At 37.2% G+C, this 14,041-nt stretch overlaps 1 protein-coding gene across 2 annotated transcripts; it reads left to right on the forward strand.

The window, feature by feature from the left end:
- Positions 1–2,067: 2,067 nt before the first annotated feature.
- On the forward strand, positions 2,068–13,834 carry postnb (periostin, osteoblast specific factor b). 2 transcript variants are annotated; one of them, XM_022189181.2, is made up of 22 exons: positions 2,068–2,234; positions 2,739–2,837; positions 5,963–6,027; positions 6,262–6,419; positions 6,497–6,661; positions 6,743–6,889; positions 7,232–7,373; positions 8,193–8,405; positions 8,511–8,645; positions 9,053–9,201; positions 9,336–9,472; positions 9,660–9,790; positions 9,905–10,035; positions 10,212–10,314; positions 10,448–10,515; positions 10,819–10,864; positions 10,985–11,014; positions 11,425–11,538; positions 11,656–11,703; positions 11,816–11,893; positions 11,980–12,015; positions 13,200–13,834. In XM_022189181.2, exons 1-22 carry the CDS (start codon positions 2,116–2,118, stop codon positions 13,229–13,231), a joined length of 2,346 nt encoding a protein of 781 aa, XP_022044873.1. In that variant the 5' UTR covers positions 2,068–2,115; the 3' UTR covers positions 13,232–13,834. The 2 variants fall into 2 exon arrangements, with proteins under 2 accessions (XP_022044873.1, XP_022044874.1); XM_022189182.2 differs by lacking the exon at positions 11,980–12,015.
- Positions 13,835–14,041: the final 207 nt, after the last annotated feature.

Genomic DNA, 14,041 nt, shown 5'->3' on the forward strand with positions numbered 1-14,041 from the left:
CATTTTGTCCCTTTCGTTTCAACTTTCAAAAAAGATTCCAAGCAGTATACAGAAAGCAGAGATTATACTTGGGCTCAGAACTTGTATGTTCTTTGTAGCACATGTGGTGTTTCTGTCAATGTCTGTGAGAAAGACTCAGAGTGTGTTCAAATAAAGTGCCAAAGCCACACTGCATTTATTATCACTGTGAGTTAATCGATGCCAATCCTTCTTCTGTGCAAGCAAGCACAGTCTTTAGTTTAAACATGGCCTGTTTCACGGTATAATAGGGCTACAAAATTAATGTATTGCAGTATTTGGGGGTTTTAGCGGATTTTACTTTTCCTATATAAGCTGAATAAGCCATGAATTGGGGTTATAAAAGACTTCCTGACTGTCATTTTTTTGGACATGAGGTATGCTGTTTTTTACTTTCATGTTCACTGTGTGTTATATGCAAAAAAAAATGTATATAACGCACTGGAGCAAGTTAGGCCAGTGCTTTTTGTGCTTTCGGTCTTTGCAATATTCTATCCCACAGTTCTGGGTTTTTATGACTCAGATGTCCAGTCAGACATCACTTTCCTAATCTGATTTGGAACATGTGGCCATTAACATGTGGTATGCATTCATCCTACAACACTGACCAGTTAAGCTTAACAATACCCACACATCTAGAATGCATAGTGTTTGCATGTCAAGAATTATGCAGTGTTTCATAAACCAATGCAATAGATCATTTTTTTTATTAGTTAAGAAATAAATTGTAATTTGCAGGAACCCAGAAGGATTTTTTTTAAATAAAGTACCTGCTTTCACATGTTTAACATGTGCTCACGCTGTTTATAAATTGCAGCTTATTGTCATTTCCTTGTAACAGCTTTGGGATATTACATTCTGCATACCTAACACGTTTCACAGGCAATTGTTTCCTGTGTTTTGTTGTGTCTGTGAGGTTGTATCTAAGATACTGCTGTTAACATAAAATTACAAATGTCTATGTTCTCATGTTTGAACACCTAAGGGTAGACTTTTGTAGCTTTTAAAAGCTAGCGTGGTTCCACTGAGATAACACTTGGCAATATGATAAATATAGTTTGCTAGGCATCCAGGTTAAATGAATAAGTATACAAATAAATGCTAAACTAAACTTCTAAACTCCTAATCTTCCAAAATGGAGACTTTACTTTGGGTGCTCTGGTTAAGTTATTTTGTTCTTCTTAATAGAATTTTCAAATAATTATTTACATCAATATTTAGTCCCTCTCCCCTGTAGAAAAAACAAATGTGACGTGCATGAGGTGTGATCTTCACTGCCTGAGTTCTCCCCGGCCACTAGGTGGAGCAAACTGACTTTTGAAAGATTTATACAGTTTGTGCTCTGGCATTTGTTCAGAGCAGAGATTATGCAATTTTTCTTTGTTTGCAGTCCAAATAAATGACATTTTTATAGGCAAGAGTTCAACCCATCTGCTCAATTTACGTCTATTAATGTGTCACAGCTTTTAGGTTTTAAGAAACGCACAAGTTATTTTGAAGCAGCGTACTGAGAATGCACGCTAAACCCTAAAATCCTGCATTTGAAAAAGTTTGTCATTGTATCCAAATAACTGCTTGTTTTTAGTGCAGTGCAACTGACTACATTTGAATTTAATGGCCAAACTATTTCTTTAGACTTGAGTTGATAAGTGACTTTTAAAATTCATAGAACACTTCTAAACACAAGTAAAACCAACAAGTTTAGAATGTTTCAAAATAGCAGGTTATTTTATGGCAAAAACATTAAAAATATGTATAGCTTCAAACCTGTACAAATGAGGAATGACACTGATTACAAAACACCAAATGTGATGGTGGCCCTAATTTTACTACTCACTAATCTCTACTAATCTCATTTCGTATAGAAAATAATACTCTAAATAAAAAGATTTATAGTTCATAATTTACAACAAAATAAATAAAGTCCAGTATATCTGTGTATAGAAATGTGGTTTCTGAAAGAATCTGGGTGGTCCATACATGTAAGAAATGTTGCCATCCTCCTAGAGTGGAGGATGAGACTTGTGGTATATAAACTCCTGTTCTGAGTCTGCTCCTGTTACTCTGGGTCTGGAAGAGCTAGCTAAGGAATCAAGGATGAAGCTCCTTTTTGTAACTACCTTTGCTGTCTTTCTACTCTCTACATTTGACAATGCTGACTCCTCAGCTTATGACAAAATAGTTGCCCACAGTCGCATCAGGGCAAGAAAAGAAGGGTAAGCTTATCAATATGTTTTATTACTTTATTCTTGGAGAGTTTTTTCACTTTTGTGATTTCTTATTTTATTGTGCATGCATGAACTTTGAGCATGAGTAGTTATAAGTTTTGCCCACCTGTATCTTTGTTATTTTTAGACAAAATCTTCTATATTGTAGTGTAGTCCCAATTGTTGCACAAATATCAGTTGTTTATTAAGACATGTTAAAAAATACAGCTAACTTCAATCAGAAAATGTAGAAACCAGTAAGGGAATAGCTGTTCAGCTGTAACTCAAAATACTTTTTATGTACAGCAAGGGTGAATATCATTATTCATATCTGACCGTCTGGTTTCAGAGGCAGCAGGCGTACTTGCCAAAAAATTATTCATACTTGATGGTGTGATGTCTTACACAGCAGGGCTGCTTCATGCAGAATTATTTAATGTTTCATAGATTCTTATTCCGGTTTTACCTGTTGATTAATGTTTTCCCTCCTTTTTTACTATCAATTATCATTAGACCCAATGTCTGTGCACTCCAGCAAGTCATGGGGACCAAGAAGAAGTACTTTAGCACTTGTCGCAACTGGTACCAAGGGGCCATCTGTGGAAATAAAGCGTAAGTGTTGTTTCTGTATCCACTGGGACAAGTTGTTTCTCCATTTACAGACATTAAAGGCAAATTTAGTCTCTGAAAAGTTTACCCTTAGTATCAGTTATGCATGTCTCTTCACTGTCTGCACCCTCTTCTTCTGCTCTTTCTTTTCCAAGGGGTTTCATGGAAACTTGGATGTTTCCGTAGAGATAGACATCTGTTATCTAGCTTTAAATTAGTCTACCGCTTAAAATGAAAAACACACTTGAGGAAGCAGCCCTAAACTCTTTGTATTGAAGACAGTCCGTTTGGTCCTATAAACTGTAAGTCAGGGTTTTCATAACTTAAGAAGCCTGGTGATTGTTGGATGCCACAGTGGTGAACCACTGATTCCAGGATATGATGTGGCTGCAAAATTTTGACTGTATTCATGAATGGAAAAGTGCTCAGCTCAATCAGCTCAGTTGTTCCAGCTCTCTCAGCACTTTTTAGTTAAAACATTGATCAAGGCTATGCCTACTTTACTGTCTCCCTTAATCTTTTCCCTCACACATGGCAGTGCATGCAGCACTCATACTGAGTTTTCCCTCAGTGTTTGACCAAGTCATGCTTAGTATGCAGTTTAAATAGCCTTATTGATGACTACACTGCTCATACTTACTGCTTAGTGAACTTGGTAAGTGGTAATGTTGGAAACATTGTGTATTTCATAATGTGTATTTCAGTCAAGTTTGATAGTACTGTAACAGTGGAAAAAAAAACATAGACAAATATTTCTTCAATGCACAACTTCACTATGTGCAGAAATATTCCTGTTACTCATTAAAGCTTACTTAGATTAGTTGCTTAAATTAACATAAACTGAGCTTTAGTCTGAATTAAGATGTATTTTAAAATGAGAAAATGAGCAGACCAATTTAACTTTGTGTTATAGTTTTTTCTGAATGCATTAGGCAAGTTTTTCACTGTCTTCATCAAACCTGTGTTTCAGCTCATGTTCCCCCCAAGCCTGTCTTTCACAACCTTTCCAGATGTTTTCAACTGTCTTCAAACAATAAACACTTTCTGTTTTTTGAAATAATTGTTTGTCATAACTTTCAGCAGTTCTCTTTTAAGGTAATGATTTTGCTAATCTTCTATAAATGTTGCTTATAGCAGTACAATTGTATAAAGCACACATGTGCATTGACATCAATAAGTTTGTCTCACAGTGATTACCAGTGACAAAGACTACAACATTTTAGTGGAAACTAAAACTAAAATTTCAACAAAGGTAAAGAAACATAAACTAAAAGGCCACTACTGCTATCTTGGTCATATGAAATACTTTAGACTAACTGGCTGACCATGCTGGTCTGAGAAGATGCGGTTTAAATTTTGCTTTTCAGTTTGTGGCAATTAGAGCTCAGTCTAGCTAATGTAACCAGTCAGTGTTTGTTTTCACCCTCTGAGACAACATTTTGTCTTCCAGACCAGTTCTGTCTCCAAGAAAACTTTGTACTACCAAACTTCAAGACTACCCCAGAATGACAAAGTTATCATGGTTCTTAATGGAACAGTACGTTTGCATGCTGACAAGTCAGAAGTTTCCAATTCCATGGCCAGACACAGTCCCTCAGTGTGGGAAAGCAATGTAATGAGGGCTAAGCTGACTCAGCCCCAACGGGGCTTGTGTGATCTCATCCCAGCCCCTACAACTCCTTTCAACCTTGATTCAACTACAGCTGTTATAGAGGTTCATTTAAGCATGACCCAGAAGCTTTAGTCTGTACTCTGTGTGAAACATCAGCAGTGCATTAAAGAACAAAGTGCTGCAGAAAACTCGCTGCTTGTGAAGTCTTATCTCTTGACAGTCTGAAAGTCTTGATTTGTAGTCATCAGTGACCAGTGATTTCTAACTACTCTGATACAGTTGTTCTTGTTTGTGATGCAACTGAATCTTGTTTGTAATTGACCATATATCTGTATGAACTACAGATTGCACACATATGATGCTTTCCTGTAATACAGATTTCACAGTGAAATTGAGCGTGAAGAGGAGCTACTAAACTTCAGCTCATTTGCATCCTTTTTTCTTCAACTGATTTTTAATATCTAGAACCATCATATTCACAACCAACCTAATACTCCTGTAAGTAATCTGTTTACTAAAATGAAAGAACTTAGGGTTATTTTACTTTTTGCAATGATTAATTAAATAATGTTGGACTTAAATGGGAAAAGAAGCAGCTCTCCTGTTTTCTAACCATAAAAATCATGTATTCACTCCAATGAACTCCCTAGCCAAGTCTGGGCACATATGGTATTGTTTAAAACTAATAGCTACATCTGTGGTCTTCTTTGTCTTGTGGGTCTTTTTATTGTTGCATACCTGCTAGTCATTTGAAGTGAACTGTACATCTCCAAATGTCTAGTTTTCCAAGAGACGGAGACAGTTCTATAGTTCCAACATGATCAAACCTGCTGATGCAAGCCAAGCTTTCATCTTGCAGCCAAACTTCAAATTTTACTGCTCTCCTCAGGCTATGGTGTCAGGCTCTTTGGAGAGAAGACACTGCTGTCTAATGTCTATTAGCAAATAAATATTTCTCATTTGTGTCTAATTTCTGGAAACATAAATCATAATACTGATTCTCTGTATTTAAAGAACTGTACAAACTCCCGTGACAATGTTGCTTTTCAGATTAACTCAACTTTTTCCATACAGACTATCAAAAACCATGTTTATTATGTTGACCAAAATTTCCTAAAACTCATCTTTAATTACACTGTAGTTTTTCAAGGCCAAAATCATAATGTTTTTGTGGTTAGTCCATTGCCAAGTAAAGTCCAAACTAATTGTTTAGCTACAAAGAGGAGGTTTTTGTTATATAAATTTACTACTGTAATGGTAGCATAAGCCTCAAGGCATCCTTTCCGTTAGGTTTTGGCTTAAGCTGTTGGATCACATGGTCTGTTTGTGTAATGCAGGAGATAATGAGTAACATCTGGAAACACTGAAAACACCAAACACATCCATGAATGATGACTCAGCTCAAAACATAGCAGCCAGAAAAAATAATCCAAATTTGTTGTTGAAAGATTATTGCAAACATTTTTTCAAGGGATTAACAATGCCAACATTTATGACATGTATGCTTTGCCTGCAGGACTGTGCTTTATGAGTGCTGCCCTGGGTACATGAAGATGGAGGGCATGCGTGGTTGCCCTGCAGGTACGGTCTGTGCTACAATCTTATCATTGTATAAAGGTTAGATGAGGCCATATTATCCACCTGTAGAACAGTTGTGTGCTATATTTGAAAGCAGACCAAATAAACTAAAAGAGGATGCCATGACATATTGTTGACACATTGTCTTTCTTTTCAAGCCACAAATGTTTCAAAGATTTCTTGTTTCTATTTTCAGAAGGACTGTCTGATATCTAATAGTGCTCATTTCTTTTTTAGTTGCCCCCATTGATAATGTGTACGGCAGCTTGGGTATAGTCAAGGCCACCTCAACACAAAGATACTCTGACATCTCTAAGCTAAGACCTGAGATTGAGGGATCGGGATCCTACACTTTCTTCGCTCCTAGCAATGAGGCCTGGGAACTTTTGGATGATGTGAGTCAGGACAAAACAGAAAGCTTTGAACCTCTCCGGCTGTGATGACTTAACAGTTCGTTTTTGTCATCTAACAGGATATGAGAAATGCACTGGTCAGCAATGTCAACATTGAGCTGTACAATGCTCTACATTATCACATGGCCAACAAACGCTACTTGACTAAAGATTTAAAGAATGGACTGAAAATCACTTCCATGTACAATGACCTTGCTCTCCATATTAATCATTATTCCAATGGGGTGAGTATTGTTAAACGAGTCACCTTTTAGTACTAAAACCACTTGTCAGGTGTGTGATATTGAATCTTATGTTTTGTGTAGGTGGTGACTGTGAACTGTGCCAGGATTATCTATGGAAACCAAGTTGCCACCAATGGAGTTGTGCATGTCATTGACCGCGTCATCAGTGCCGTTGGAAACTCCATCAGAGATACCCTTGAAGTCGATGATGACTTTACAACTCTGAATGTGAGTACACACAGTGGTAGACCAAACGATAGACCTCAGAACTTGCACACACTGCAGTGATTAACAGCAATTTGCATCACAGTTTTGGTAAAGGGTTTATTGTGTCTGTGTTAGACAAATAGCAGGGCAAAGAAAACGAATCACGTTTCTTTGGTTTTTCTCTTAACTTGCATTGTGGGCATTCCTAACCAAAACAGTAAATGTACCAATGTGCCAAAATACTACTAAATATTTAAGATTAAGTTATTTTTAATTAGCAGTTAGAATTAGCAGTTTTTATATCTACCTCCTGCACATGTTTCTACTGTACTATATAATCATGCTGGTGATATCATCTTCTAGGATCTATTTACCACTGCTGAGCTGTTGGAAAAACTGGGTCAGCCAGGACATTACACTCTCTTTGCCCCAACCAACAATGCCTTTGACAAGCTCGGCAGTGATGTCTTGGAGCGAGTTATGAGCGACAAAGAGGTTCTCAAAGGTAGATCCAACTATACGTGAAGGACTTACTCTGAAAGGAAGACTTAAACTAACTGTAACAGGGCCATATTTATATTTGGCACCATGTTTGCTGCATCAAATGTTACATAAAAAATTTTTTCACCCTCACATGTTTAGATTCTTCCAATTAAAAACATATGAAGCCCCAGTGAATAAAGGACTTGCACACGTTTAGCATTAAATGAAAAAGTTCTAATGTACAGTTAAAAAGAAAATCTTCAATTTCAAGCTATGCTTTAAACTGTTTGTGGACAGTTGAACAATGCTACACATTGTTTGATAGTTTTTTTTTCTCAGTTTTTAGAGCTACAGAAGTTGACATTTTTTGTTTGTTTTTGAAGAATTATATATAAAGCCTTAAAAAGCCCTTTATATAAAGTTTTAAAATATACAGACTTGAAGCAAATCTGACAAAACAAAGTGGTTGTTTTTTTAACTAGCGTTTTGTTTTTTCTTTTCTTAAACACTGAGGCAGGAAACAGCTGCTCCATTGAGCAAGCTGATCTAATTGGCAACATATCTCAACCTTTTTTTTTTTTATTTGCTCATAGCTTGCCTTCTGATGTGGGGTCAGAACCATTCCACACAAAGCTAAACAGAGCTTTCCAAGTCTTTTCACTTAAGGACCCCAGGGATCCAAAGGGTCTGCAGGTTTCCTGGACATTATTTCCTCAGCTGCAGTTTAACATGAGAAGGAACATAAAGCTGCCAATGCTTTAACTGAGCTGCTATGCATTCAGACTAACATCAAGCCATTCAACTAAACAATGCATTCATTTCAAACTTTGTTTCATTTCAGCTCTTCTGAATTTCCACCTCCTGGACTCAGTCCAGTGCGCTGAGGCCATCATGACTGGCAGCTCTTATGAAACCCTTGAGGGCAACAACATTGAAATTGGCTGTGATGGTGAAAGTTTAACAGTTAACGGCATCAAAATGGTGCGCAAAAAGGACATTGTCACCACCAATGGTGTTATCCATGTTATTGACGATGTACTCATGCCAGATTCAGGTTAGACTCCCATCTCCTTTTTTCCTATTGAATCATTCCAGAAATATGTTTTTCTGTAGCCTAATTCATATTTTAATGGTATTGGTAAATCTTGTTCATTTTAAGCTAAGCAGGTAATGGAACTGTTGGGAACTTCCCAGTCAACCTTTGGTGACATGGTGTCCGAGCTGGGCCTTTCTAGTGAAATGAGAGCAGACGCTGAGTACACTTTGCTGGCTCCCCTCAATGATGCCTTCACTGGTGAGTCACATACTGCTCATTATATAATGCATACTCGTCTGTTTTCCACACAGTAGATGGCTAAATATGAATGCTAGTTGCTCTATACTCAGTTGTAGTCTGGAACAAAGAAAGATACTTTTAATTCCCCTTGGATGCTGACTCATAAGTGAATGAATGAATATAATATATATATATATATATATATATATATATATATATATATATATATATATATATGAAGCTTCAGGGCAATTAGGGAATTATTGGGCCATTGGAGAATCTCTATGGGACTTGTTATGACAATGAAAATAACAATAATAATGCAAGTTCTGTTACAACAGTCAGTGCATTAGATGCAAATGTGTATTGCTGCCATTGTTTTTAATTTTAACTGAGAAATATAAAATGATTTCTTTCCCCTGTAGATGAAGTGATGTCCATGGATCAGAGGTTACTAAAGATCGTCCTGGAGAACCATGTCTTGAAGAATAAGATTGTTCTGGGACAACTGTACAATGGCCAGCGGCTGGAAACCATTGGAGGAAAAATTCTTCGGGTCTTCATCTATCGCTCAGTACGTCAGTCTATGTGGAGTTATGCCACTAAACGCACATTATATGCATTACCCCTGTTATTTAATCGTCAATCTTTATATCTTTGAGGCACTGCATAAATTGCTGTCATTTAACTTGTGTATTATATCTGCAGGCTGTGTGCATTGAGGATGCCTGCCTAATAAGAGGCAGTAAAGAAGGAAGCAATGGGGCCCTTCATCTCATGAGGACTCTGTTGAAACCTGCAGAAAAAACTATTTTCGAGATTCTGACTGAAAATGGAGGGTTCAAGTAAGTACAGTGCCATGTTAATGAAAATGGACTGTGGTTCAGCATAATACTCAGACCACATCTTTCTGTGTCTTTCCATTAAATCCACATGGTACATAAGGGAATGAAAAAGTGCTGTTACTGCAGTATGTCAGCCCTCAGTGGTTTCTATAACAGCCAAGTTGCTGTTTTCTTCTCTGTGCTTCAGGATCTTTTTGTCTCTGATGGAAGCCGCTGGCTTGACTGACGTTCTCCGACAAGAGGGAGACTTTACTCTGTTTGCCCCAAGCGATAAGGCTTTTGCTGGTTTGAGCAGCAGTGATTTGAACTTGTTGAAGAGTAGGTTTACCAGACTCCCTTCTTCTTTTAATATGCTTCAAACACATATGCTGCTGGTTCAGAATCATACTCAGGAAACTGATATGTTTATATGTTTGACATTCTGGATTTCAGGTGACATCAATGCTCTCAGAACAATCCTTCTGTATCACATCAATAATGGTATCTTCATTGGTGGCGGTTTGGAGGCTGGAGTGACAAACCTTCTGAAGTCTCTCCAGGGGAGCAACCTCAAAGTGCTGTTTGTAGGTATTTAGTGCATACATATGCACAAATATATATATACACACACAATTTTGAAATTCTGCAAGCTACTGACATTTACACAGAGTTCATTCCTCATATTTTAGAATACCCGTTCATTCATGTCCCTCATTTTATGGTTTTTTTTTCCCACTCTGTAATTGTTTTCCTACCTCAGGCAAACAATACTATGAAAGTGAATTCTGTCGAAGTCCCACAATCTGATACCATGGCCACAAATGGAGTCATTCACTTTGTCAACCAAGTTTTGTATCCTGGAGGTAAACATTTCATCCACTAAATGCTGCCGTATTCTCTTCCTTTTTTGAATCTGTCAAGACAAGCATTTTATGTAATGTTTTTATAATCATTGTAAAAGCCTAACTGTGGGTAACTCCCTACACTTTCTTCCAGATATCCCTGTTGGAAGCCAGGACCTCCTCATGCTATTGAGGAGGCTCATCTCTTACATGCAAATCAAGGTGTCATGTTAAAGATTGACTTCTTGTTATTAAAGCTGAAAGGTTTTAAAGGGTAGGGTTTGGTTTGCTGCATGCAGTTAGATATTCCTTCCGTGACTGCCAAAATCAATTTTATATAACTAAACATAAAGTACAAGTAGGACAAGAACCTGCTTGAAAATGATATGTGCCAAGAATTAAGGTTGTGGTTGACAGAGATTTTATGCTGCATTTAGGTTTTAAAATGCTGTATACTGTCATACTTAGCACCATTTTTAGTAATGTATTATCTACTGTAACTTTTTTTTTTTTAAATTTTTGCAGTACATTTCAGGATTCAGATATCAGGAAATCCCTCTTACATTTATGAGTGAGTATTGATATTATGCTATCATTCTGTTCATGTTTTTATTTTGTTCTTTGCAATGCTGTTTTTCTTCTAAGAGGCTTTCTTCACTGTCATTAACGGCTATATATCTCCTGTTGTTAGAGAGGATCATCACTCGTGTCGTCCAGGAAGGTACAGTAATGATGATTAGAGTATCATCATCATGTGATTCCTGATCAGTAAAGCCTGACAGTTTATAGCTGATAATAAAACAATTGAATGTACAAAATTGACTCAAAACATATCCACTGGATAATTTTAGTACCAGTCAGCAAAGTAATCTGAACCTGCTCTTTTGCTATTTCAAATATTTATTAACTTAATTTAAATATAACGCAACCTATACAACTCAAACAACTACATATTAGATATAGAAATCCTATGATTGTGAATCACATTTTTGTGAAAGCAACATTTCTGATCCAGTGAAAGGTCCATTTGTTAAAATACTTGAATACAGATGGGAAATTCTCAGCATCAAAGGACAATGCAGTGCGCCTGTAATTTCAGTGTAGTCAAACACACTTTCTTTGCTTTTATAGTTCCTGATGTTACCAAAGTGACCAGGGTTATCCCAGGGGAGCCCTCCATCACCAAGGTTACAAGGGTCATTGAGCGCAAACCTTCTGTCACCAAGGTTACCAGGGTTATTGAAGGTGAACTCTCCATCACCACAGTCCCCAGTGCTGTCACAAATAAACATGTTTTACTTGAATCAATTTGTCAGATATCACTTATCTTCCCCAAAAACTCATAAATGCTTTTGTTTCTAGGCCCTCAATACTCAGTCAGCACTGGCACCAGAAACATCGCACTGGAAGGTCAGTAGAACTAATATACATTTGAAAACACAAATTTTAGAATAACTGTTGTTCTTTTGAACAAGGCTGAACTACATCACTTTGATTTTAAACATGTTTTCTTTTTTATCAGGAACTGACCTTTCAGAATATACCACCATTGAAGGGAACGCAAACTTGGACAGTGAAAGACTTACCAAATTCATCCAAAGTGAGTTTGATTATGTTTTACATCTGAGTGACTTGGAAAATAGTTCATAAATAATGTGTGACTTATTTGTTTGTTTGCCATTATAGAAGGCAATAGAGGAACGCCTTCCCGACGGGTGTCAGGTAAAATGAAGAAAAAAAAAAGAGGAAAAAGAAATCAGCCAGCCTAAATTACAATCCTGCTTTTGTAATAAATGCGGCACAGTGTGAAAGAGTTTAGGATGTCTGTTTGAGTCTGCTGCTGTGTTTAATATGGCATACTCGTTCGATTCATCATATGTCCAACACACCCCCTCCAGTCATGGGATGTGTACTTGAAGCAATAGTTTGACTTTTTGAGAAATTATTCTACTCACTGTCTTACTGAGAATTAAATGAGATGGTTGGCCACACTCTCATGTATGCATGGTAAATATGAAGTGAAAGCCAGTAGGTTAGCTAGCACCAAATGTAGAAAGAGGAAAAAACATTGGTTTGTCTATAAAGATGACAATCTGCCTACTATCACCTCTGGAGCTCACAAATTTACACATTATATCTTGTTTCTGTAATAACAGGCAAAGTCTTTTACTGGGCTCATGTGCTGAAATATTTCTTGGTTAGTAACTTCCTGGAGCTGCAGTGGTTGCCTGGCAACCTTACTGTGATGGCAAGGATCTACAAATAGTCTGGCCAAGAAATAATCCTCCACACAACTCCCTGTAAAACCACTGTGTGTTATTTTTACAGTACAGATTTGGTACAGATTAAACAAACAAGAATTAATAAACTTTGGAGCGATTGGTAGGTGGGTTTTGTTTCTTTTGGACACAACCATCATAGCTGTTTCCCTCGGTTTCCAGTCCAGTCTGTTCACTGTAGCTTCATCTTTTCCATGCAGACACAGGAATGGTATCAGTCTTCTCATCTAACTCTTGGCAAGAAGATATTTCTCAAAATGTCAGCCTGTTCCTTTATGCCAGCTGTGGGCTGCTAATTCATTTGCTGTCATGCTTGCTACCACAATGCTCACTTAAAGCTATGCTGTAACTTGGTGCTAATGCCACTGCAGCTGCTGTTCATATGACATTTCATGAGGCCTACCTACACTCCAGCATCCACCTGTGACCTCTGTGTCTTTACGATCCCCAGTGGGGGAACCATCATCACTCCCACTCCTTGCTGTGCTCGGCTTGGTGTTTCCATGTGGGGAGTGATGAGATCAAAGCATAGGCGCCAAACCTCAACACAGTACATGTTTTACGTTTAGACTGTAATCCTTTCCATATGACTGACGTGTATTTTTTGTTCTACCTCTTTTTTGCCAGGTGGCGGCAAGAGGATAAGACAAAAAAACTGAGCATGGATGGATGACAATATCTCCCTTATAAAGGCAGAGAGAGACACCAAACCCCGAGGTTAAAACAGGTGTTTGAACACAGGGAATATACCTAAAATGTCAGTGAGTTCAGATATACTGTAATAGGTATAACTGACAAAAATAAAACTATGCTCATAAACAGTTTAATGGTGCTTTGAATGTGCATACTGTATATTGAGTCTTCTGGTGCAGAATATGTAAACAGCTTAAATGAACGTTTTGGCATGACTTTAAATACACAGCATGTCAGGGTAGCAATAAAACCATCTAAATCCAAGCCATTAGAATAGCAATAAAACCTTTTCGATTTTAAACATCTCTATGCCTTTGCTAGATGTGAAGGTTTAAAGCAAAGAGATTTTACAAGCTGTTTGGAGAGATTTCTAAATCTCAGCATGATAAAGAGTAAAAAGTATGTGTTTTCTGACTGTTGTATTATTTTGACTTTTCTGGCTGTAAGTTGTTTAAGGTTTTCTTAAAATTTCGTCTTTGCTTGTATCATTTGGAATGATGAAACCAAATGCAGGTAGTTTTCTATTTTCCAAACATGTTTCAATAAAGTGCTTCTGTTGAGAAAAAACATGCGAGTTTGAAAAGGATATCTGAAGAGATTTTGTTTTGGCGTCATCTCTACGTCCTCACAACATTCTTAAGTGGTAAACACTGCTTCATAAAAGGTAGTCTAAAATATCAAATGGCGAATCTAAATCTGCATCTAAGTGTGCACTTTGTATTTCCAAGTACAAAGTTTTTAAATGAATCCCTAAGGTTTCTGAGTCTTCATTTTCA

This window comes from Acanthochromis polyacanthus, chromosome 13 (genome assembly GCF_021347895.1).
Source record: "Acanthochromis polyacanthus isolate Apoly-LR-REF ecotype Palm Island chromosome 13, KAUST_Apoly_ChrSc, whole genome shotgun sequence".
Lineage (NCBI taxonomy): Eukaryota > Metazoa > Chordata > Actinopteri > Pomacentridae > Acanthochromis > Acanthochromis polyacanthus.

What these genes read in the sequence shown, in the direction of transcription:
- postnb (XM_022189181.2), top strand. Translation starts at nt 2,116, where the DNA reads ATGAAGCTCCTTTTTGTAACTACCTTTGCTGTCTTTCTACTCTCTACA. An exon ending in ATGACTTTACAACTCTGAAT is followed by an intron (nt 6,890 to 7,231) that starts GTGAGTACACAC and finishes ATCATCTTCTAG; the next exon opens with GATCTATTTACCACTGCTGA. An exon ending in AATCCCTCTTACATTTATGA is followed by an intron (nt 10,865 to 10,984) that starts GTGAGTATTGAT and finishes TCCTGTTGTTAG; the next exon opens with AGAGGATCATCACTCGTGTC.